Genomic DNA, 27,639 nt, shown 5'->3' on the forward strand with positions numbered 1-27,639 from the left:
GTATTTGAATTTCATATCTATATTAATAACTAAGTTATAGCGCATCTTCATTGCACATGATGAATAAAACTCCATCTAAAATAGTGCTTACATTCCAGATCTGATTTTGAAAAGGAGAGAGTTTACCATCACTTTAACAATGTGCTCCACTCGAGCAAGCCCCAGTAAGAACTTCAGGGAGCAGAGGTGGGACACAGGGATAGGAGATACTAGGGAAATACTTGCTGTGACTGCTCCTGTGCTGGGTGGGGCTTGGACAAACGACCCCAGTCCATGAAATAAATGATGCTTAAACCAACCTCAGATGAAGCGGCAGATGAATTAACTCTCTAGTAGTTGTGTTACTAGAAAGTTAAATCAGCTACTGCTCCTTCAGAGGCTGCAAAAAATGCTGCCCCTTTCAAACTGCCAATATAGACCCGTGTCTTGTTAGCCTAGGCAGATATGCGCCCCTGCATTGCCCTAAAGTGATTTAGCTCTTTTTCAATTAAATAAATACTAACCTATTCTACAAATACCCCCCAACCCCACCCAAAAAAACCTACTCTAAAAATTGCCCTCAAAAAGGCATTCAGTTAGGCATTTCCCTTAGAAGGGCATTAAGCTCTTTTGCTGACAAAAATAAATAAAGAAAACGAAAAAAAACATTCTTGAAAAAAAAAAAAATCACCAATAAAATACTATCACTAAACCCCAAAGATTGTACTCAGGGGTCCTATATGGCGGCTGCACCCCATCTTTACCCCAGCGGTGGTCCATCTTCATCCCGGCAGCAGTCTTCTATCATCATCCATCTTCTTATATTTGGATCTTTCGTCTCTGACGTCCTCTTCATGTGTTCACACTGAATCTTGAATGCTAGGTACCCCTATATATAGGGTTACTCTTGCATTCCTATTGGCTGATTTTCAATTTCAAATTTAAATCACTCAATAGAAAAAGCTTTCATTCTGTTGGCTGCTTTGAATTTGGAAATGAAAATCAGCCAATAGGAATGCAAGGGTACCCCTATATGAAGGGGGTACCTCATATTCAAAAATCAGTGTGCAGCTGGTGACCGCATGAAGAATATGTGGGGGACGGAAGATCTGAAGAGAAGAAAATGGATACAGATAGAAGACCACCGCTAGGATGAAGATAGAAGACCGCTGCCAGGATGAAGATGGACCACCGCCGCTGGGATGAAGATGGACCACTGCCGCCACCACGTAGGAGCCGGATTCAGCATTCATAATTACAATATTTGGGGTTCAGTGATAGGATTATTATTTTTATTTTTTTAGAATAGAGCTTATTTGTTTTTTGGGCAGCGAAAGAGCTAAATGCCCTTCTAAGGGTAATGGCCAAACAAACGCCCTTTTCAGGGCAATTTTTAAAGTAGTTTTTTTTAGATAGCCTTTTATGGGGTGTAGGGGTTAATTGTAGAAATGGTTAGTATTTATTTGATTGAAAAATAGTTAAATCACTTTAGGGCAAAGCCCTACAAAAAGCTTTTTTAAGGGTCATTGCTAAAGCTTAGTTTAGTGTTATTTTTTTATTTTGGGGTGGGGCTTTAGTTTTAGAATAGGCATAACTGTTTGGTAATTTGTTTGTTTTTTTCTGTAATGGTAGTTTTTTTATATTCTGTAATGGTCGCTTTTTCATGTAATGTTAGTTTTTTTTTTATTTTCAAGTAAGGTTAGTTTGTTTGTTTTTTTGGGTAACTTAGGGGGTGTTAGGAGGGTTAGCTAGTTAGGGGGTTTAGATGTTAGAGGGTATTTTGCAGTAGGGGGCGTTATGTTAGGGGGGTTAGCTGGTTAGGGACTTTAAATGTTAGTGGGTATTTTGATGTGGGGGTTGTGGTAGTTTAGGGTTTAATAGTGTAGTGGGGAATTTTGCAATGGAGTTGTGGTGGCTTAGGGGTTAATAGTGTAGTGAGCTATTTTGTGATGGGGGTTGTGCCATAAAAAGTTTGAGCGTTAAATGCGATTGCGTTCGAGTGATCATAATTACTTTCAACTTGTAATACGAGCTGACATTGGCACTCAACACCGCACATAGAAAATTGGGGAGAGTAAATTACTGTGAGTTAGCACAAACAAATTTGCAGCAATTTAAACAGCGAGCCACTTGTAATATGGATTTGAACATAATTAGGGAAGTATTCTTTAAAAAATAAAAAAGTAAACAACCTTTATTCCTCTTGGTGTATTTGGAATAACGAATATAGAACATTGAAATACTAACGGCTAGATTTAGAGTTTTGTCGGTAAAGACCCGCGTATCTAACGCTGGCTTTTTTCTGGCCGCACCTTTAAAATAACTCTGGTATTGAGAGTCCACAGAATGGCTGCGTTAGGCTCCAAAAAAGGAGCGTAGAGCATATTTAACGCCACTGCAACTCTCGATACCAGAGTTGCTTACGGACGCGGCCAGCCTCAAAAACGTGCTCGTGCACGATTCCCCCATAGGAAACAATGGGGCTGTTTGAGCTGAAAAAAAACCTAACACCTGCAAAAAAGCCGCGTTCAGCTCCTAACGCAGCTACAGTGTTTCCTATGGGGAAACACTTCCTACGTCTGCACCTAACACTCTAACATGTACCCCGAGTCTAAACACCCCTAGCCTTACACTTATTAAACTCTAATCTGCCGCCCCCGCTATCGCTGACCCCTGCATATTATTATTAACCCCTAATCTGCCGCTCCGTAAACCGCTGCTACTTACATTATCCCTATGTACCCCTAATCTGCTGCCCCTAACACCGCCGACCCCTATATTATATTTATTAACCCCTAATCTGCCACCCACAACGTCGCCTCCACCTGCCTACACTTATTAACCCCTAATCTGCCGAGCGGACCGCACCGCTATTATTATAAAGATATTAACCCCTAATCCGCCTCACTAACCCTATAATAAATAGTATTAACCCCTAATCTGCCCTCCCTAACATCGCCGACACCTAACTTCAATTATTAACCCCTAATCTGCCGACCTAATCTCGCCGCTATTCTAATAAATGTATTAACCCCTAAAGCTAAGTCTAACCCTAACACTAACACCCCATAAATTAAATATAATTTTAACGAAATTAATTAACTCTTATTAAATAAATTATTCCTATTTAAAGCTAAATACTTACCTGTAAAATAAATCCTAATATAGCTACAATATAAATTATAATTATATTATAGCTATTTTAGGATTTATATTTATTTTACAGGTAACTTTGTATTTATTTTAACCAGGTACAATAGCTATTAAATAGTTATGAACTATTTAATAGCTAAAATAGTTAAAATAATTACAAATTTACCTGTAAAATAAATCCTAACCTAAGTTACAATTAAACCTAACACTACACTATCAATAAATTAATTAAATAAAATACCTATAATTATCTACAATTAAACCTAACACTACACTATCAATAAATAAATTAAATACAATTCCTACAAATAAATACAATGAAATAAACTAACTAAAGTACAAAAAATAAAAAAGAACTAAGTTACAAAAAATAAAAAAATATTTACAAACATTAGAAATATATTACAACAATTTTAAACTAATTATACCTACTCTAAGCCCCCTAATAAAATAAAAAAATGCCCTACCCTATTCTAAATTACTAAAGTTCAAAGCTCTTTTACCTTACCAGCCCTGAACAGGGCCCTTTGCGGGGCATGCCCCAAGAAGTTCAGCTCTTTTGCCTGTAAAAAAAAACATACAATACCCCCCCCCCAACATTACAACCCACCACCCACATACCCCTAATCTAACCCAAACCCCCCTTAAATAAACCTAACACTAAGCCCCTGAAGATCTCCCTACCTTGAGTCGTCTTCACCCAGCCGAGCCAAATTCTTCATCCAAGCGGAGCAAGAAGAGGTCCTCCATCCGGTAGAAGTCTTCATCCAAGCGGGGCAGAAGAGGTCTTCCATCCGATTGAAGTCTTCATCCAAGAGGCATCTTCTATCGTCATCCATCCGGAGCGGAGCGGCAGCATCCTGAAGACCTCCGACGCGGAACATCCATCCTGGCCGACGACTGAACAACGAATGACGGTTCCTTTAAATGACGTCATCCAAGATGGCGTCCCTCGAATTCCGATTGGCTGATAGGATTCTATCAGCCAATCGGAATTAAGGTAGGAATATTCTGATTGGCTGATGGAATCAGCCAATCAGAATCAAGTTCAATCCGATTGGCTGATCCAATCAGCCAATCAGATTGAGCTCGCATTCTATAATGGTGCAAATAAAGACTAAGAAACAATAGTTATATGTTATAGACAATGTTATTGTTTTTAACATGATTACGCAGAAGTTACATGTAAATTCCCCCACCAAAGAACCCATACCACATCTCTAAATATTTTCAAATTAAATTTACAGGATTACTTTCTGTTATAATTTTTAAGATAAACAACTAACATATTAAAGTTAAAGGGACAGTTTACTCAAAAATGTTCTCCCCTTTAATTTGTTCCCAATGATCCACTTTACCTGCTGGAGTATATTAAATTGTTTACAAGTAGCTCCTTTACCCTTATATTGGCATTTGAAATTGTTAATTTAGCATGTGGTATCCCCACCTATTCTGAAAGTTTGTGGCCGCGCGTACCAGCTATAGATAAGCTTTGTAAACACAGCCAGCAGAAGAAATTACACTTCCAGTGTGTTAAAGCAGAGATAAGGTAATAAAATGTTGATTTTCCATTGTTCTCTCAAAGTATTGGTGATTGTTTTAAGGACAGATATAAGATAAAGAAGCAGGTATAAGTACACAATGTGATACAGTAATGAGATCTGATCATACCTACAAGCTCAACCTATTTTATTAGGCTGTGGCTTCAAAACACAAAATCAGAGCTTTAATATACAGAAATAAACCTTAAAAAGCTAATTTTCATACATTTTTTACTCTGCAGTTGGTAAAAAAAGCAATTATAAACACATTAAGGGAAAAACTATTTTACAGTATACTGTCCCTTTAATAAACATTAATTAAAACCTACTGACATATTTTCTCCAAAACGAAGTTTCATAACGTTCTAAAAGTTATATATTTTATTCGCCGATGATGTCACGTTATCCTGCCCACTATTTTCAGCACTGCATGTTCAAAATACTTAAACCAATAACTTTGTGTTTAAAGCGCCATTTTGAAACCTAGGTATTGTAAACGGATTGGTACAGAGCAAAGGCAGAGAACCTAGCGCAGCAAAGGGGGTAAGTCACACATTGATTGGTAGAAATTTAAAATATATACGTATATGACTATATACATATATATTTATGTGTTTATATGTGTATATATACACACATTAACACATAAATATACATGTATATAAGCATATACATATATATTTACAGTGAACACATAGTCCCCATAGACCTCAAAGCAAAGTGCCATTTTTTTCTAACACCCCACATCCCCTCACTTTAACCCCTTAAAAAAATCTATTTTTAGGAATAGGCCAATTCTTTTATAGGATCTGCCTGTATACCAGAAGTAAAAAGTATATTCAGAGATACATTTTTCTCTTTTCTTTCTTTTTTTTAGGCCTTTTAAAGATTCAGTTTAGAGACAATCATAGCCATACACATTTCTCTGTTGATTCATTTATCAGAGGGAGATACCTATTCTTGACAGTGAATAAAATTAATGCTTTAAACAGATTAGTGGAAGAAGATCAATAGGTTGGGCAATTATATAGGGTGCAAAGGTAATACATTTGTTTCTTATTGCTGAAGATATTAGTGTAAGGGATTGAAAATTTCCCATGATTCTATGCACAAATAATTGGGCCAGATTACAAGTGGCGCAGCTATTTAGCCCTTTCGCTCGAGTGTAAGGTTCACTAGGTGAAAGCTTTTTGCGCACTTGGGAAGTGCACGTATTACAAGTTGAAAGTAAAAAGTTTGCGTGTAAGCAAAAGCTGACGCACGGTAACAAAATATAACGACCGCGTTAATTCAGTTGCACAACTTTCTCCATTGACTTTTATGGGAGAATGCATAAACTCTATCACGACTTTCGAATTTCGCATTTTTGTGTGATTTGGGTTACCACTAGAGAAAAAACTGTTTACTTTCAACTTGTAATACCAGTGCAAAAATCCTTATTCTAGCAGAGCTTTCGCTATAGCAAAATACTGCTCCACTTGTAATCTAGCCCTTGCTGCACTCAAAGTTATTAACGCAGACGCGTATGCGCACGTTTTCCAAGTTAATAGTAAAAAGTTAGCGTGCTAACTTCAGGACTTCAGATACCGCTCTAACATCATGTCCCCATAGACTTCTAATTGGGTGCACTACTTAAAAACAATAAAAAAAAAAATACTTTTATCTTGTGCACTGACACTGCAGTAGACCAACAGCGCAAAACCCGAAGGTAGGTATTAAAACTTTGCATTCCAATGTTCTTCACATAGAAGAAAATGTTCTTTTTATTTTTTAATAGATAATGATAGATAGATATTCTTCTAAGTGAAGAACATTGAAATGTAAAGTTTTTATACCTAAAAACACAATAAAAATTAATAAAAAAAGATATTGCATGTTTCAAGATATTTAATTGAAAAGGGCTCAAAAGTGTGTGTGTATGTCTATATATGAGCATTTATGTGTATACACACACACATATGTAGACACACTCATATTCATATATATATATATATATATATATATATATATAAAAATATATATGTGCACACATAAATACATACATAAAACATTTTTAATAATATTTATATGATTATTAAGTGTATGTATGAGTGTAATAGTTTATTTGAATATGTTTTGTGAACATTTTTGTTTAACCCTTACAGTTTACGCTAGGTTTAAAGTCGTGCTGATCTTTCAAGCACAACCATTTACTTTAAACTTGTAATAACCGTGCTAGATAGCATGGTCGCGATATTGCTTATTGTGTCCCGTGCTAACATTAGGCGCTACTTGTAATCTGGCCCATAATGTATTGAATGCCTCCTTTAGAGGCATTCAAATCAAAACATGAATTCAGATGGCAAGAAAGAATATAAATTAATATACTGATACAGAAAGAGTTGAAGATACTTCTTCCTGGTAGGGTTGCTGCTTTTCCTTGAAAAAAGATCCTAGCCATGTTTATTAGTATATATTTACATCAATACTTATGCAGCATACTTCAGAAACTAAAGGTAATTTTACATTAGCATTTTTCTTACAGTTCTCCATACACTTTGATGCAGTTTCACCAGGACATGGCATTTATTACTAAATCTATTCTTCATTATCTGCATTGACCTGAACGTTAAAAATATTTGGTGGGTAGTAACCCTACTCTCAAGGGGTATACAGTCTAAATTGGTTTGAACAGTGTAGTAAAAACAATTGGTTATGGTTCTGCTTGGTAGAGAGTTATCTAATATTGGATTCGATGTGCTAAAGCTTGTCATAATATTGCTTTGTTATATTCGCATCCCAAATCAAAAGTGCACATGAAAAGTTTTAGCGTTTGAATCCTTATTTGAAGGTTTTCTCGCAAATACCTGAGTTAGTAGACTTCATTTTGTGAAACAAAGATTCTCTTCCATTTTATCAATACTGCAGCCTCGGTTCTTAGATTATTGTTTTGGGAATGAAACTTACTACTGGATAGAAATTGACAGAGACAGAGGCCATTCGTCACCTCTATAGATTACATTACAGTTGTTTGGATTGATTCCTTTGTACAGTGTGTAATGACAATAGCAATTTACATGTGTAAAATTAACTTCTTCATTTCCAAAACAATAGCAAAACTTGCAAATGAGTTATTTATCCATTTGAGCTAGGGCGTTATGGATATACTGGTCATGTGTGTAGGACGTGTTATTTATATGTATTGTAGTGTAACATTTCTTATTATATAATTTTTTTAACTATATTAATTGTGAAAATGTGTTTTTAATTTTCCAAGAATTTGTCTAGAATTGAAGATTAACGTTCTGCAAGTAACCCTCATTGTTAAAAGTGAGATATTACAGTTTGAAGTGGTTGAAGCAGCTCAGTAGTTTCAAAGGTGGAAATCTTAATTTTTTTCAAAAACAAGATTTACAGTGTGTGTTGTTTTTAAAGTCCACTATTGTAAACAAGGAGATGTTTTGGACACTTTTTTTAGAACATTTCACCTGCTGTGAACCTTGCAAGACTACAGAGCTGGAATTGAACATTTCTCACCTGACGCAAATAATCTTTTGATTATTGGGCCCATAAAAAGTATAGGATAAAGATTATTATGGTTTAGTAGAGGTGTTATTAAAGCCAGTTGTGTGAGTTTTCTGATAATATTTTAAGTTATGTAGATTAGGGGGGAGTATGGGTAACTGATCAAGTTCCAGAGAGTAGCTAATGGCATTAGAAAGGGCTTTGGTGGATATTTAGAAACTAAAGTGAAAACATAAAGTAGATGTGTCAATAAGAACTTTAGTATTATTATTCTGAATATGGGAAGCTCAGTAAAGGCATAAGCAGTGAAGAATAGTCTAGCACAAATGGTACTATGCAAGCCCCTAAGGGTTACCATTCAAACCCCAGAAATAAGCACAAAAATCCAAGTGGCAACAATCAGTGTTTTATTATAAAAGCACAAGGTACAGAGAGCAACATTTTAGGATTACTCCCTTAGTCATGCTATCTCACATACTGATCAAAATAATCTATTTATACATTTGCACCACTAGGTTGTGCAAAAAAAAATCACTTTTTATCACCTTCATATGTTATAGTCTAAAATTCCCAGTTTTTCCTATATACTCTTAAAATATTTATTAATTATCTATTTAAAAATATTTATTTATTTAATACAAATGCTCTTACCTAACCTACTCTGTTAGGAAACAACACAATCTTATCAAAATAATGAAACTACTATTACTAGATTACTAGTTACAATACTGATCAACTTTTACTAACTAGGAACATTTAACTAGGCACATTTAAGAAATAATAAAAAAAAACATAAAACGATATAGTTGATATCAAGACAATAAATATTAAACATTATTATAATCAAATGTAATATTAAAGAAAAATATTTTTTAAATAGATAATTAATACATATTTGAAGAGTATATATGAAAACTGTAAATTTTGAATATAATATGTGAAGGTGATAAAGAGTTAATGTATTTTGCATGTTTTTGCACCACCTAGTAGTGCTGATGTATAAATAGATAGATTTTGATCAGTTTTTAAGATAGAATGACTAAAGGATTAATCCTGAAAAGTTGCTCTCTGTACCTTGTGCTTTTATAATAAATCACTGATTTCTGCTACTTCTTTGGATTGTTTGCTTATTTCTGGGCTTTGAGTGATAACCCTTAGTGGCTTTCATTGTACCCTTTAAGCTGGACTGTTTTATATATATATATATTGGAAATGGGTGAAGCACAACAAGGTTTAAGAACCTTTTCCACCTCTGATCTTGAAGCAGCAAGGATCACTACCTTAACCAAAGGTCCAAGGGACTTTTTATAAATGGCACCAATGGAATCTACATTTAAAGAATTTGAAAACGTATCCAAGAAGAAATTATCCTATGATCTCCATGCAACCACATTAGCTGAGTACCATAGAGTAAAATGAATATCCAAGGATCAAGGCATGAGTGCACAACCCACCTTTATGAGAGATAACAAGGAGTATTTTGACAAATTTGAGCAAATTCTAAATAAATGCTCAATGGATATTATGGCCCTCACGGTAGACTATCTAAATAAAAAGGTTGTAGATCATCAAAGTAAACTGACAGAAATGGAGGCTGAGCTTAAACTTTACCACAGGAAGAATTTTCTACATTTCTTACCAAAGTTAACTCTACAGTCACCAAACTAAAAAAGGTGAAAAAGGAACGTAAGCCATCGAAATTTGCAAGCGATGAGCTGGATTACTCTCAAGGGAGAGTTTACAGATGGTGGTATGACCCGGAAGGTGTAATGAGATTAAACACTTCTGTTAAACCAAGACGCCACGGTTGGGCTCAAAGGCCAAGTGTGAGCAGCTCCGGATCATCTGAGACATCCCCGAGGGACTCAGATACAGATCACAGCATGGATGGCAAAAGTATTGTGACTACAAAAGAGAAAACACATCGACAACTTTGATCATCACGCCACCGTTAGATCATAAATCATGGTGTGGAGAACGGAAGCACCGTAAAGGTAAAAGTGAAGCTGCATTGCCAACTGCATATACAATATTACCTACTATAGACACTGTGGTGAATATTTCAGGAACTGCTATTCGGGATAGTGAATTAAATGTTTTGAATAAGGGCTTATCATTCTGCCCTAGTAAGGACAGTAACTTTTTTCAATTGCAGAAGGATTTATATCCTTTTTTTCTGTAACTTTAGGTTAAAAACCATAATGTTTGATAAGGTTAATATTGGAAATGTTAAAAATTAAACTACTCTAAGTTTACAACAATTGGGTCTTTGTAATAAAAGTTCCTTTATTCCTCCTTATATTAATTATAGTGTAGAAATATTTATTAATTTGGTTTAAAATGATGTGGAACAATTACAACTTAAAATGCAGAAAAAAAAGAAAGAATAAAGGCTATCGTAGTAGTAATTTTTTTAGAACAAGATGTAAAAGCTATTAACTCCTTAAAATCTAGATCAGACATTATTTTGAAGAGAGTTGACCAGGTAGGAGCAATCGTTGCTTGAGAAAGATCATACTACATTAATGAAATTAAAGAACAATTAAGTTCTACCTAGTAACCCCATTTTTTCTATACAGAAAAAATTAAGGAGTAACTCTGAGATTGATCTTCTAAATACTTTGATAAATAAAGAGGTTTACAAGTTTTTAAACACAGATCATCCTCAAACTCCTGTCCTGTATACTCTCCCCAAAATTCATAAGAATTTAAACACCCCTCTTGGGCGGCCTATTGTTGCCAGTACAGGGTTTATTTTTTTACTAATGTTTAGTTTTTTCTGAATAAGATATTAAGACCATTTGTATAATTATCTAACTTCTTCATTAAGGATACTAGTGATTTTTTAGTGAAAATTTATACTCTGTATTTACATATGGATACATTTATTTTATTTAGTTTAGATGTAGAGAGTATGTACACATATATTACTCATGAGAGCAGTATGGGTGCTGTGAAGGCAGTAATTATTTTCAGATGGTCAACAAAAACTTGGGTGTAAGAGAGGCGCTGTGTACACAGCTGAGAGAACCAACAATAGCTAAAAAAGATTTAAAAAATCTCAATATGTATAATACAATGTATCGTAAAATTAGATATATATCAATATGTATAATAAAAAACAAACATAGAAAGGAATAATATAAGCTAGTTTAATAAAAAGCAATAATAAATAACAATGGTAAGTTGTGGCCACAACTAAATAAAATGATGAAAAAAAATCAGCAGCATAGATTTACAGTTCACAATTCAAACGCTATTAATTATCTATGACAGTTCAGCGATGTAATATCACTTAGATAAGGTGCAATACTAAGCCTCCTGTAAGTAAATAAGACTGAAATAATAGGCTTGTAATTTCTCCGATAATGTCCGTATGTGATTTAACTCTAGTGAGTTAAGATATCCTTTGTGAATGAAAGAGTCCCGTTGAAAGTGTGTAGGCAAATTCCTATTGCGTGTACTGAGTTGAGCTCCGTGAGTTAAAGTGAGTGAGAGACAGGGCAATCTACTGTTCTGCCGTACTGTGTTAAAGTGCAAGTGATAGATAGTTCTTTGTTAAGTGAACTAGTAGATACGTGAATTTCTTTGAGTTAGCTTATTTGCAAGAAAATTTGTCACTTTTTTGCAAATAAGCTAACTCAAAGAAATTCACGTATCTACTAGTTCACTTAACAAAGAACTATCTATCACTTGCACTTTAACACAGTACGGCAGAACAGTAGATTGCCCTGTCTCTCACTCACTTTAACTCACGGAGCTCATCTCAGTACACGCAATAGGAATTTGCCTACACACTTTCAACGGGACTCTTTCATTCACAAAGGATATCTTAACTCACTAGAGTTAAATCACATACGGACATTATCGGAGAAATTACAAGCCTATTATTTCAGTCTTATTTACTTACAGGAGACTTAGTATTGCACCTTATCTAAGTGATATTACATCGCTGAACTGTCATAAAATTAATAGCGTTTGAATTGTGAACTGTAAATCTATGCTGCTGATTTTTCTTCATCATTTTATTTAGTTGTGGCCACAACTTACCATTGTTATTTATTATTGCTTTTTATTAAACTAGCTTATATTATTCCTTTCTATGTTTGTTTTTTATTATACATATTGATATATATCTAATTTTACGATACATTTTATTATACATATTGAGATTTTTTAAATCTTTTTTAGCTATTGTTGGTTCTCTCAGCTGTGTACACAGCGCCTCTCTTACACCCAAGTTTTTGTTTTCTTTAGTGGACTGAGTAGGGAGATATCAGTCTTATTTTGAGAGGCTAAGAGGGTTAGACTTAGCCCAGACTCTTGTTTTTTGATTGTTCTGTATTTTCAGATGGTCGTTATGATTTGGCTCAGATTGATTTTGTTTTACAGTTATTAGAGTTAGTTCTTTATTGTAATTATTTCCTCTTTGAGGATGATTATTATCTACAAATCCAAGGTACAGCGATGGGGTCCAACATTGCCCCTAATTGTGCAAATATCTGTAGGAATATTTATGAAGAGAAGTTTATATTTTCACATAAGATGTTTATTAAATATGCCGCCATTTGGTGGCGTTATGTTGATGACATCTTTGGTATTTGGTGGGGCGACGTTGGATCCCTAGTAGCTTTTGTTGATGATCTGAATAAAACTACCAGTCATATAAAATTTAAACTAACATGGAGTGAGGAAAGTATAGTCTTTTTAGACACCAAAGTGATTAAAACTGGGGCAGGTTTAAATTAAAAGTAGATCTTTAAAGAAAAGAAACTGATCTTATTAGCCTTTTACACTATTATAATGCCAATCCTCCTTCATTATTTAATGTATTACCAAGAAGTCAACTTTTAAGAGTCCGTAGGATAGTTACTGAAGAGAAAGTATCTGATACAAGACTCAAAGAAATGAGTGATAGATTCTTGGAACGAAGTTACCCTTTGTCTATAATTAAAAAGGAGATAGAATTTGTTCTTTCTACCCCAATAGAGACACTATTTTGTCCAAAGAAGGGGAATTGTAATAATAATAGAAATGATAGACAACGGATGGTCTTCATTTCTGAATAAAATTCAAAAAGCCAATCAATTCAGAGAATAATTTGAAAACATTGGGGAGTTCTATCGAAAAGGAAATCCTGAGATACCTGAATTTCAAAATACACTAATGCCAGCATATAAGTGAGGGATCAATCTTCAACAACTTATTAGAGCAAATATAGGTACTAATAAGACAAGTAACCTTAGTCACATCACTTCAAAAAATAAGGGCTGTTTCCAATGTCTGAGATGCTCATGTTGTAGTAATATGATCAAGGGCTCCATCTTTTATAATCCAAATACTGGACAAAAATATTATATCAGAGGATACTATACATGTCAGACTCAATTTGTTGTTTATATGATCAAATGCCCTTGTGGGGGGAGTTATGTGGGCGAGACGACTAGAATATCCATGAAAGGATTATTGAACACAAAAGTAATATTAGAGCTAAGAACAAACTGGCTTCTGTTGCTTATAATTTTTTACAGATGGGACTTGACAATCAATTAAGATTTCAAATTATTGATTTTTTTCCTAGGTGATACGGAACTATTGTTAAAACAATGTGAACAATTTTAGATACATAAATTGGGTTCCTTGGAACCATCAGGGTTGAATAGAGATTGGGACTTCTCTGTTTTTCTTTAATATTACATTTGATTATAATAATGTTTAATATTTATTATCTCAATACCAACTATATTGTTTTATTTCTTTTTTTGGAATTTCTTAAATGTGCCCCTATTTAGGAAATTAGATGAAAAGTTGATCAGTATGGAACTATGGATGGGTATTTATTAAGTAAGTAAGTATAATTATTTTGATTATAATTTGCTGTTTCCTAACAGAGTAGGTTAGGTACCCGTATTTGTTTTGCCTTTAAATAAATAAATAGTTTTTAAATAGACAATTAAAAATATTTTAAGATTATATATGAAAACTGGGAATTTTGAATATAACATGTGAAGGTGATAAAGAGCTTATGTATTTTGCATGTTTTTGTGCCACCTAGTGGTGCTGATGTATACATAGATTATTTTGATCAGTTTGCAAGATAGAAAGACTTAGGGAGTAATCTAAAAACCTTGCTCTCTGTACCTGTCCAGTTTTTATTTACATGTTATTTTTGGACAACCAATTGAAATACAAATTAAATACTGGACATCTGTCAATCTTAACTGCCATTTGCATGTAGTGTGCTACTGTGCCAGTATGGTGCTAAAAATACCCAAGAAAATCTTTTATGTTATGTACAAATATTGTACTTTTTGACAACACAATTTTTTTTAGAGTTTTTACCTTTGGGAATAAGAATGAGATATAATTCTTCCGACTTTCCTGATCATGCCCAATCCATTTCACAATGGAGTCAAAAACAGCATCTTCTTTCTTAACATTAAGTTTGTCTTGCTCTATAATATTGCTTAACTCCAGGAATGACAGTTCCAGGAATTCATCTGATGCTTTCACAATGTCTGTAAAGTTTTGTAAGATGTATGTTTGAGCTTTGTGATGCAGTTCAGGGCAGTAATAAAATTCTGTGAACTTATAAATGCCAATGCAGTTTTCAACACACAGATGAGATTCCATAAATGTACAACAGGCTCTGACAATGCCCATAACGTTGAACTGGTCTGCAGCAGCCAAGAGTTCCTCTACATTATCAGATGTAACAGGTACTATTCTGGTGTAGGCATAATCTATAATCAGTTTCATCATATCAGAGGAGATACCAGTAATGGTGTATACATTCTGCTTTTTGTCAGTCCAACCACTTGCAAATAAAGCTCTGCCGGGGAAGAGAAAGAAAACGTAAATATATTTAGTAATTTATAGAAATAGGACACGTGAAACACTGAGAAATGTGACTCTCTTTTCTAACTATCCCAGAGGGAGATGTACAAAAGTACCTTGGGATGCATATATAAAACTTTTTTTTTTTTAAAGATTTTCTTTATTAAATACGATATTGTACAATGCAATACATGATAGTATCAAAACAGTTCCTCTTATCTACTACAAATACACTCTTATCTAACAATGACGTTCTCAACATACTTATAAAGGTTCATTTAGTAAATGAATTTAATGTGAGCTAATACCACACTCTATAAAGAGTACAAAACAATATATAATCTATATTGATCAAGACATCACGCAGGGCAGTGAGATGCGACAAAATCAAAAGAAAAATACATTCGGCTGAAAAATAAAAATAATTTTTAATGATATACAAATAAACTGACAAGCAAACAAGTCGTTGCGTAAAGATTATATAAACAAAGACATTTGGTGAGTAGCAAAATACAAAGTTTATCGATCTCCCTCATTAAGTTGTTGGAAATGTTATGATTTAATTAAAACAATAATAAAAACAAAACACTCACAAACCAAGCCAAACATAAAAAAACTAGGGGAAAAAAAGGAAAGGGGGGATCATCTCCCAGATCTCCACTTCTAACCCAACTCCTGCCTCTCTGCACCTCGAAAGCTGGTCCACCTCCTTAGAAATAAGATATAGGCTGGAAAATTTCTCACCCACTCCTAGAAATCTCCCCCTGTTGCTTCCCCCATAAAGTTATTAATGTTCTCTTGTATTAGAGATCCATTGATGTGGAAAACAGCACCAGAGTACTAACAGCTAGATTACGAGTTTTGCGTTATGAGTGGAGCGGTGCTAACTTGCAAGTTATTGTCACCGCTCACTTACCTACAGCGCTGGTATTACAGGTTTGCAAAAACCCGGCGTTATCAGGCAATATATGAGTGTAAAGCAAAATTGAGCTCCATACCGCACTTCAATACCAGCGCTGCGGTGAGCTGCGGTGAGCTGGTTTTATGTGCTCATGCACAATTTCCCCATAGACATCAATGGGGAGAGACGGCTGAAAAAATGTCTAACACCTGCAATAAAAGAGCGTATAGCTCTGTAACGCAGCCCCATTGATTCCTATGGGGAAACTAAATTTATGTTTACACCTAACACCCTAACATAAACCACAAGTCTAAACACCCCTAATCTGCTGCCCCTGACATCGCCGCCACCTACATTACACTTATTAACCCCTAATCTGCCGCCCGACACCGCTGCCACCTATATTACAGTTATTAACCCCTAATCTGCTGCCCCCAACACCGCTGCCACCTACATTACAGTTATTAACCCCTAATATGCTGCCACACACATTACACTTATTAACCCCTAATCTGCGGCCCCCAATGTCGCCGCTACCTACCTACACTTATTTTCATACAAAGAAAGAAGCGCTCTACCAGGAACGAACAACAGCTCAGTGGCTTGTTCTATGGCGATTTACCACCCGGAGGCAGCCTCTTTTAGACCAGTGTGCTTTTCACAGAAGAAAACTTTCCTGAAGTATATCAGTCTGATCCCGCCAAGTAAGGTCAGTCCAGCCCCGAAATACCAGGCAATTCTCCTCTGAACAAGGAACATGACAACCTCAGACGATCGTTTCGGCCTCCTATGGGCCTCGTCAGTGAGGTGCAGCCACACTCCCCTACACTTATTAACCCCTAATCTGCCGCCCCCAATGTCTCCGCCACCTGCCTACACTTATTAACCCCTAATCTGCTGCCCCAATGTCGCCGCCACCTACCTACACTTATTAACCCCTAATCTGCCACCTCCAATGTCGCTGCCACCTACTTTCACTTATTAACCCTAATCTGCCGCCCCCAATGTCGCCGCCACTATACTAAAGTTATTAACCCCTAACCCTAACACCCCCTAACTTTAATGTAATTAAAATAAATCTAAATAAAACCTACTATAAATAACTAACTAATTCCTATTTAAAACTAAATACTTACCTATAAAATAAACTTTAAGATAGCTACAATATAACTAATAGTTACATTGTAGCTAGCTTAGGTTTTATTTTTATTTCACAGGCAAGTTTATATTTATTTTAACTAGGTAGAATAGTTAGTAAATAGTTATTAACTATTTACTAACTACCTAGCTAAAATAAATACAAATTTACCTGTAAAATAAAACCTAACCTGATTTACACTAACACCTAACCTTACACTACAATTAAATAAATTACATAAAATAAATACAATTAACTAAATTACAAAAACAAACAAACACTAAATTACACAAAATAAAAAATAAATTATCAGATATTTAAACTAATTACACCTAATCTAATAGCCCTATCAAAATAAAAAAGCCCCCCCAAAATAAACCCCCCCCTAGCCTAAACTAAACTACCAATAGCCCTTAAAAGGGACTTTTGCGGGGCATTGCCCCAATGAAATCAGCTCTTTTACCTGTAAAAAAAAAATACAAACAACCCCCCAACTGTAAAACCCACCACCCACTCAACCAACCCCCCAAATAAAATCCTAACTAAAAAATACTAAGCTCCCCATTGCCCTGAAAAGGGCATTTGGATGGGCATTGCCCTTAAAAGAGCATTTAGCTCTTTTTTAAGTGCCCAAACCCCTAATCTAAAAATAGAACCCACCCAATAAACCCTTAAAAAAGCCTAACACTAACCCCCGAAGATCCACTTACAGTTTTTGAAGACCCGACATCCATCTTCAATGAAGCCGGCAGAAGTCCTCAACGAAGCGGCAGAAGTCTTCATCCAACTGGGCAGAAGTCTTCATCCAACCGGGCAGAAGTCTTCATCCAGACGGCATCTTCTATCTTCATCCATCCAGCACCGAGCGGCTCCATCTTCAAGACATCGGGCGCGGAGCATCCTCTTCAATCGACGTCTTCTTGCAGAATGAAGGTTCCTTTAAATGACGTCATCCAAGATGGTGTCCCTTGAATCAGCCATTTGGAATTCAAGGGTAACTCAGGTTAGGTTTTATTTTACAGGTAAATTTGTATTTATTTTAGCTAGGTAGTTAGTAAATAGTTAATAACTATTTACTAACTATTCTATCTAGTTAAAATAAATACAAGCTTGCCTGTAAAATAAAAATAAACCCTTAGCTAGCTTCAATGTAACTATTAGTTATATTGTAGCTAGCTTAGGGTTTATTTTATAGGTAAGTATTTAGTTTTAAATAGGAATTATTTATGTAATGATAGTAATTTTTATTTAGATTTATTTTAATTATATTAAGTTAGGGGGTGTTAGGGTTAGACTTAGGTTTAGGAGTTAATAAATTTAGTATAGTGGAGTAAATTTAGTATAGTGGCGGCGACGTTGGGGGTGGCAGATTATGGGTTAATAAATGTAGGTAGGTGGTGGTGATGTTAGGGATGGCAGATTAGGGGATGAGGGAGTGCGGCGGTTTAGTGGTTAATATGTTTATTATTGTGGCGGCGATGTCCGGAGCGGCAGATTAGGGGTTAATAATTTTGTTTTATTATTTGCAATGTGGGAGGGCCTCGATTTAGGGGTTAATAGGTAGTTTATGGGTGTTAGTGTACTTTTTAGCACTTTAGTTATGAGTTTTATGCTACAGCTTTGTAGCATAAAACCCATAACTACTGACTTTCAGTTTACGGTATGGATCTTGGTGGTATTGGCTGTACCGCTCACTTTTTGGCCTCCCAGGCAAACTCGTAATACAGGCGCTATGGAAGTCCCATTGAAAAAGGACTATTTGAAAGCTGCGGTAATTACATTGCGTTACGGCTAAAAAGTGTGTGGTACAGCTAAACCTGTAAGACTCGTAATACCGGCGGTAGTGAAAAAGAGCCTTAATGCTGCTTTTTCACTCATACCGCAAAACTCGTAATCTAGCCATAAGTTTATAATGCTATTGGAACTAAGAGACGGAGAAAGTATTTGTTTTTGTAATGATGAAGGATATGTCTTAATTATAGGTAGCCATTTATTGAAATAGCTTTCCATCTTTTTTTCAGAAAACATATTGCATTATATGTCTCAAAAATAATTTGGTACTGAATATCTTTAAGAAAGAGTGAAAAACTAAGTTGACTATGAGCCTTCCAGTTTTTAAGAATCAGGTGCTGGGTAATCAAGATAATAGTATTAATGGATCTAAGACTTTTAATTGAATTGGTATTTTCTTTTAACAGGAGGAAAACCCTCTTTGCAGAGATTTGGACAATGGCCCCTATTTATCAACCCGTCAACTTACTTTCATTCAACTGCACCAATACGCTCGCCTAAGATCGCTTAACATTGCTGCCGTGGACCTGAATACGTTCTCCAAAGTTACCAAAGAAGCTGTAAAAAAGACGCGCACCAAGTACGGGGCGATGAGCAGCGGACTGTAGTTAACTAACAGTCATCGATCTCGCTGCTCTTCGGCTTTTTCCCAGCTTTATTGGTATACTGTCACTAAACACCCACACTATACTAAACTGTTTTACCCCTATCCCGCCGCTCCCGGACCCCGCCGCAATTAAATATTATTAACCCCTAAACCACCACTCCCGGAGCCCACTGCCACCTACATTATACTTATTAACCCCTAATCTGCCGCCCCCTACACTGCCGCCACCTACATTATGTTATTAACTCCTAATCTGCCCCCCCCCTACACCGCCGCAACCTATATAATACTTATTAACCCAAAATCTGCCATCCCCAACGTCGCCGCCACTATATTAAATTTATTAACCCCTAAACCTAAGTCTAACCCTAACACCCCCTAACTTAAATCTAATTTAAATAAATATAAATAAAATTCCTATAATTAACTACATTATTCCTATTTAAAACAAAAAACTTACCTGTAAAATAAACCCTAAGCTAGCTACAATATAACTAATAGTTACATTGTATCTAGCTTAGGATTTATTTTTATTTTACAGGCAAGTTTGTATTTATTTTAACTAGGTAGAATAGTTACTAAATAGTTATTAACTATTTAATAACTACCTAGCTAAAATAAATACAAAAGTACATGTAAAATAAAACCTAACCTAAGTTACAATAACACCTAACACTACACTACAATTAAATACAATTAAATAAATTACATACAATTAACTAAATTATATACAATTATCTAAAGTACAAAAAAACAAACACTAAATTACAGAAAATAATAAACAAATTACAGAAATTTAAACTAATTACACCTAATAGCCCTATCAAAATAAAAAAAGCCCCCCCAAAATAAAAAAAAAACATAGCCTAAACTAAACTACCAATAGCCCTTAAAAGGGTCTTTTGTGGGGGAATTGCCTAAACGTAATAAGCTCATTTACCTGTAAAAAAAAAAATACAAACAAGCCCCCGCAACAGTAAAACCCACCACCCACACAATCAACCCCCCAAAAAAATCCTAACTAAAAAAACCTAAGCTCCCCATGGCCTTGAAAAGGGCATTTGGATGGGCATTGCCCTTACAAGGGCAGTTAGCTCTTTTGCGGCCCAAAGCCCTAACCTAAAAATAAAAACCACCAAATACACCCTTAATTGGGTGCCTGTAAAATAAAAATAAAACCTAAGATAGCTACAATGTAACTATTAGTTATTTTGTAGCTATCTTATGGTTTATTTTATAGGTAAGTATCTAGTTTTAAATAGGAATAATGTAGTTAATGATAGGAATTTTATTTATATTTATTTAAATTAGATTTAAGTTAGGGGGTGTTAGGGTTAGGGGTAGGTTTAGGGGGTTAATAAATTTAATATAGTGGTGATGACGTTGGAGACAGCAGATTAGGGGTTAATAACATAATGTAGGTGGCGGCGATGTAGTGGGGGCAGATTAGGGGTTAATAACATAATGTAGGTGGCGGCGGTGCTTGGGGGTGGCAGCTTAGGGCTTAATAAGTATAATGTAGGTGGCAGCGGTGTAGGGGGCAGCAGATTAGGGGTGTTTAGACTCGGGGTATATGTTAGGGTGTTAGGTGTAAACATAACTTTATTCTCCAATAGGCATCAATGGGATATCGGGCAGCAGCGAACATGAGCTTTCGCTGCTTTCAGACTCCCATTGATTCCTATGGCATCCGCCGCCTCCAGGGCGGCGGATTGAAAACCAGGTATGCTGGGCCGGAATAGTGCCGAGCGTACCTGATAGAAATTTGTTAACTTACAAAAGTAGTCAGATAGTGCTGAATTTGCATTCGGAACATCTGTAGTGACGTAAGCATCGATCTGTGTCAGACTGAGACCGGTGGATCGTATGTTACGTCACAAAATTCTACTTTTGCTGGTCTGTAGGGTTTGATAAATAAGGGGAATCAGACTCGCCACAATTACGCTGCGGAATTCCAGCATATTTGTGGTTGACGGCTTGATAAATAGGCCCCATTATCTCTATATAGGTTATTATACCAGTATTTTTTTTTTGCCAAAATTGAAAAATCTTTGGACATGTCCAAAACATATGAATAATATCTGCTCCGCTAAAAGAACAACGAGTACAGGTGGGAGAGAGGAGCGAAGAGATCTTGTTCAGTCTACTAGGAGTAAAATAGGCATTATTAATCATTTTCATATGGAGATTTCTAAAGGAGAGATTCGGGGAATCCAAAAATGTAAAAGTTTGTTTAAATGGATTTGACCTTGCTTAGCAACCATAATATTATATATTAAAGAAATTAAATGGACACCCAAAACAAATTTGTTTATACATGTTTTAATCTCTGGATGGATGTCAAAACTGTCCCCATCCCATTTCAAGGAATTGAAATAATGTCTGAGTTGAAAATAAGCAAATATATTGGAATGAGGAAGGCTACATTTATGAGAGAGCGAGTTATAAGAAATACTTTGAGTATCATTCATCAATAACTGCTTTAGAAAATTCAGACCTTAGTCAGCCCATGATTAAAACACTGCCTGAGAGATTCCAGGCATGAACTCAGGGTTCCCTTGTATGGGAAGGAATTTAGAGAGTTTATACTTTGCCCCCATTCCAATACAAAACTTCTGCCATGCCAAAATTATATTTTTCATAGAAATTAAATTGTCTACAGATGAAGACAATCTGTTAAGGGGGCAATGTAGTATGGCCTTTAGGGAGAAGGGAGAAACTATAAACTTTTCCAATCCAGTTGTGGCAAAAACGCACAAATCACACAGCCAATCTAGGGCAATTTTAACAAGGGTAGCAATATTATATGTCTTAATATCTGGGAAGGCAAACCATGCATGTTGTCATTTCTGCATCAGTTTCAGGAGAGCAATATGTGCTCCCTTGCCTTTTCCAAATAAATTTATAACAGTGAGCTTGAAAGCTTCGAATATCCACCCTGGAGATGAATAGAGGAAGATTCTGAAGCAAAATAAGAATTCTTGGAAAAAATTATTGTTTTAACTAAATAAATGCTGGCAGGTATTGAAAGCGGGAGAGAGGCTCAGATCTTCAGATCCGAAATTGCTTTCTGAAAAACAGGATAAAAGTTTAATTTATACCAAGATTTATGGTTTTTATTAAGAAAAATACCTAAATATTTAATAGCATGAACTACTTAAAAAGGATGTTTTAAATGAGAATGTGAGAGAGAATAGACCCATAGAAGTCACTTTTCTAGAAGTTAAAATTATATTTCCTGAAAATTAACTGAAAAAAGAAAGAATTTGCATAACTTGAGGTATACTCTGGGCAGAGTTTTTCAAGAAAATTAGTAAATCGTCAGCATATAAAAGGATTTTCAGAGAATGTGACCCGAAATGAATTCCGGTCATTTCTTGGGGCCTATCTATCAAGCTCCAAAAGGAGCTTGATGGCCCGTGTTTCTGGTGAGTCTTTAGACTCGCCAGAAACAGCAGTTATGAAGCAGCGGTCACAGGCGGACAGACATCGCCGGAAATCAACCCAATCGGGTTGATTAACACCCCCCTGCTGGCGGCCCATTGGCCGCGAGTCTGCAGGGGGCGGCGTTGCACCAGCAGCTCTTGTGAGCTGCTGGTGCAATGCTGAATACGGAGAGCGTATTACTCTCCGTATTCAGCGAGGTCTGGCGGACCTGATCCTCACTGTCGGATCAGGTCCGCCAGACCTTGTTAAATAGAGGCCCTTGTCTTAACCATATTGCCAATGGGTCCAATGCAATTTTAAACAGAAGAGGGGAAAGTGGGCAGCCCTGCCTTGTGCCCCTTTCCAGTCATATACCCGGAGAAAAGGCTCCATTAATCAGAAGATAAGATATAGGGTAGTTATATAAATTATGTATAAAGTGTTAGAATTGATCTCTAAACCCAAAATTGTCTAATCTATAAAACAAATGCTCCCAAACAATAGAATCAAATGCCTTTTCTGCATCCACTGCTAGTAAGGCAATATCATCATTATTACTTTTCTTTCCATAATTTGAACTGTTCCAGAAATAATCTAACATAGACGTAACTTTACTCGTATTTTTTTATAGGTTCCTTTCTCTCATAAAACCTGTCTGATCAGGATGAATAATTTTATCAAGACAGTTATTTAGCCTGTTTGCAATAATGCCTGTGAGAAGGTTATCATCTGTGTTTAAAATCGAAATTGGCCTATAAGAGGCCATATCTTCTGCATCTTTGCCTTTTTTGAGGCTTAGGGAGACATTAGCAGCCGAGAAGAAATTAGAGATTGGGTTATTTGCTATAAAATACTTATTTAATAGTTTAAGTAAAGTATCCTTCACATTTTCTAGAAGAATTTTATAATATTTTGCAGGAAACCAATCTGGACCTGCAGCTTTGTTAAGCTTAGAATGTCTTATAGGGGGGTAGTTATCAACGTGTCTACTTTCCTGCCTTCGCCGGCCCAATACGCCGGCCTAAGCTCGCCTACCTTCGCCGCCGCGGACCTAAAAAAATACGCCTAAGTTATCAAAAAAAGCTGTCAAAAAGCCGCGGGGCGATGAGCAGCGGACTGTGAGAGTTATCACTCATCCGATCTCGCTGCTCTTCGGCTGTTTGACAGCTTTCTTGCTAGCCTGTCACTAAGCACTCACACTAAACTACACTGTTCTACCCCCTATACCGGCGCCCCCGGAGCCCCCCCCGCAACTAAATAAAGTTACTAACCCCTAAACCGCCGCTCCTAGACCCTGCCGCAAGTCTTATAAATGTATTAACCCCTAAACTGCCGCTCCTAGACCCCGCCGCAAGTCTTATAAATGTAATAACCCCTAAACCGCCGCTCCCGGACACCGCTGCCACCTACATTATACCTAGTAACCCCTATCCGGCCCCCCCTAACCGTCGCCCTCTATAATAAAGTTATTAACCCCTATCCTGCTGATCCCGCACCTCGCCGCAAATAAAAAAATAGTTTAACCCCTAAACCGCCGCTCCCTGAACCCGCCGCAATCTATATTAAATTTATTAACCCCTATCCTGCCCCCCCCTACACCGCCGCCACTGTAATAAAATTATTAACCCCTAAACCTAAGTCTAACACTAACCCTAACACCCCCCTAACTTAAATATTAATTAAATAAATCTAAATAATATTTATATTATTAACTAAGTTAATCCTATTTAAAACTAAATACTTACCTATAAAATAAACCCTAATATAGCTACAATATAAATAATAATTATATTGTAGCTATCTTAGGCCTAGATTTGGAGTTTGGCGGTATCCGTGAAAACCAGCGTTAGAGGCTCCTAACGCTGGTTTTAGGCTACCTCCGGTATTTGGAGTCACTCAAAAAAGGGTCTAACGCTCACTTTTCAGCCGCGACTTTTCCATACCGCAGATCCCCTTATGTCATTTGCGTATCCTATCTTTTCAATGGGATCTTTCTAACTCCGGTATTTAGAGTAGTGTCTGAAGTGAGCGTTAGAAATCTAACAGCAAAACTCCAGCCGCAGAAAAAAGTCAGTAGTTAAGAGCTTTTTGGGCTAACGCCGGTTCATAAAGCTCTTAACTACTGTACTCTAAAGTACACTAACACCCATAAACTACCTATGTACCCCTAAACCGAGGCCCCCCCACATCGCCGCCACTCGGTTAATTTTTTTTAACCCCTAATCTGCCGACCGCCACCTACGTTATACTTATGTACCCCTAATCTGCTGCCCCTAACACCGCCGACCCCTGTATTATATTTATTAACCCCTAACCTGCCCCCCACAACGTCGCCGCCAGCTACCTACAATAATTAACCTCTAATCTGCCGACTGCAAAGCGCCGCCACCTACATTATAGCTATGTACCCCTAATCTGCTGCCCCTACCACCGCGGACCCCTATATTATATTTATTAACCCCTAATCTGCCCCCTCAATGTCGCCTCCACCTGCCTACACTTATTAACCCCTGATCTGCCGACCGGACCGCACCGCTATTATAATAAAGTTATTAACCCCAATCCGCCTCACTAACCCTATAATAAATAGTATTAACCCCTAATCTGCCCTCCCTAACATCGCCGACACCTAACTTCAATTATTAACCCCTAATCTGCCGACCGGAGCTCACCGCTATTCTAATAAATGTATTAACCCCTAAAGCTAAGTCTAACCCTAACACTAACACCCCCCTAAGTTAAATATAATTTAAATCTAACGAAATTAATTAACTCTTATTAAATAAATTATTCCTATTTAAAGCTAAATACTTACCTGTAAAATAAATCCTAATATAGCTACAATATAAATTATCATTACATTGTAGCTATTTTATGATTAATATTTATTTTACAGGCAACTTTGTAATTATTTTAACCAGGTACAATAGCTATTAAATAGTTAATAACTATTTATTAGCTACCTAGTTAAAATAATTACAAATTTACCTGTAAAATAAATCCTAACCTAAGTTACAATTAAACCTAACACTACACTATCAATACATTAATTAAATACAATATCTACAAATAACTACAATGAAATAAACTAACTAAAGTACAAAAAATAAAAAAGAACTAAGTTACAAAAAATAAAAAATATTTACAAACATAAGAAAAATATTACAACAATTTTAAACTAATTACACCTACTCTAAGCCCCCTAATAAAATAACAAAGACCCCCAAAATAAAAAATGCCCTACCCTATTCTAAATTACTAAAGTTCAAAGCTCTTTTACCTTACCAGCCCTGAACAGGGCCCTTTGCGGGGCATGCCCCAAGAAGTTCAGCTCTTTTTCCTGTAAAAAAAAAAACATACAATACCCCCCCCAACATTACAACCCACCACCCACATACCCCTAATCTAACCCAAACCCCCCTTAAATAAACCTAACACTAAGCCCCTGAAGATCATCCTACCTTGTCTTCACCTCACCAGGTATCACCGATCCGTCCTGGCTCCAAAATCTTCATCCAACCCAAGCGGGGGCTGTCGATCCATCATCCGTTGGCTGAAGATGTCCAGAAGAGGCTCCAAAGTCTTCATCCTATCCAGGAAGAAGAGTAGATCCGGACCGGCAACCATCATCTTCCAAGCGGCATCTTCTATCTTCATCCGATGAGGACCGGCTCCATCCTGAAGACCTCTGACGCGGACCCATCTTCATCTGGCGACGTCCAACTGAAGAATGATGGTTCCTTTAAGGGACGTCATCCCTCAAATTCCGATTGGCTGATAGAATTCTATCAGCCAATCAGAATTAAGGTAGGAATATTCTGATTGGCTGATGGAATCAGCCAATCAGAATCAAGATCAATCAGATTGGCTGATCCAATCAGCCAATCAGATTGAGCTCGCATTCTATTGGCTGTTCCGATCAGCCAATAGAATGCGAGCTCAATCTGATTGGCTGATCCGGGCGAGGTCATCTTCCAAGAGGCGCTGAAGAAGTCTTCTATCCGGGCGAGGTCATCTTCATCCTGCCGACGCGGAACATCCTTCTTTCCCGACGAACTACTACTATTCCGATTGGCTGATAGGATTCTATCAGCCAATCGGAATTAAGGTAGGAAAAATCTGATTGGCTGATGGAATCAGCCAATCAGATTCAAGTTCAATCAGATTGGCTGATCCAATCAGCCAATCAGATCGGAACAGCCAATAGAATACGAGCTCAATCTGATTGGCTGATTGGATCAGCCAATCGGATTGAACTTGAATCTGATTGGCTGATTCCATCAGCCAATCAGATTTTTCCTACCTTAATTCCGATTGGCTGATAGAATCCTATCAGCCAATCGGAATTGAAGGGACGCCATCTTGGATGACGTCCCTTAAAGGAGCCTTCATTCGTCGGTAGTCCGTCGGGAAAGAAGGATGTTCCGCGTCGGAGGAATGAAGATTCAAGACCCGGCTTCGAAGATGACCTCGCCCGGATAGAAGACTTCTTCAGCGCCTCTTGGAAGATGACCTCGCCCGGATGGAAGATTTCTTCAGCGCCCCTTGGAGGATAACTTCTGCCGGTCCGGATGTCCTCTTCAGTTCCATCGGTGGCTCGGCTGAGTGAAGACAACTAAAGGTAGGATGATCTTCAGGGGATTAGTGTTAGGTTATTTTAAGGGGGTTTGGGTTAGATTAGGGGTATGTGGGTGGTGGGTTTTAATGTTGGGGGGGTTGTATTTTTCTTTTACAGGCAAAAGAGCTGAACTCTTTGGGGCAT

General features: G+C 36.6%; 1 protein-coding gene across 1 annotated transcript in view; it reads right to left on the reverse strand.

Annotated features, from left to right (window-relative positions):
- LOC128663433 (kelch-like protein 10) overlaps positions 1 to 27,639 on the reverse strand; it is a 65,162-nt gene that overhangs the window by 11,909 nt on the left and 25,614 nt on the right. Inside the window, exon 2 of the mRNA XM_053717756.1 lies at positions 14,520 to 15,009. Coding sequence (XP_053573731.1) covers positions 14,520 to 14,939 — 420 coding nt within the window. The 5' untranslated portion in view covers positions 14,940 to 15,009. The remainder of the gene's footprint in view (positions 1 to 14,519; positions 15,010 to 27,639) is intronic.

This window comes from Bombina bombina, chromosome 1 (assembly GCF_027579735.1).
Source record: "Bombina bombina isolate aBomBom1 chromosome 1, aBomBom1.pri, whole genome shotgun sequence".
Lineage (NCBI taxonomy): Eukaryota > Metazoa > Chordata > Amphibia > Anura > Bombinatoridae > Bombina > Bombina bombina.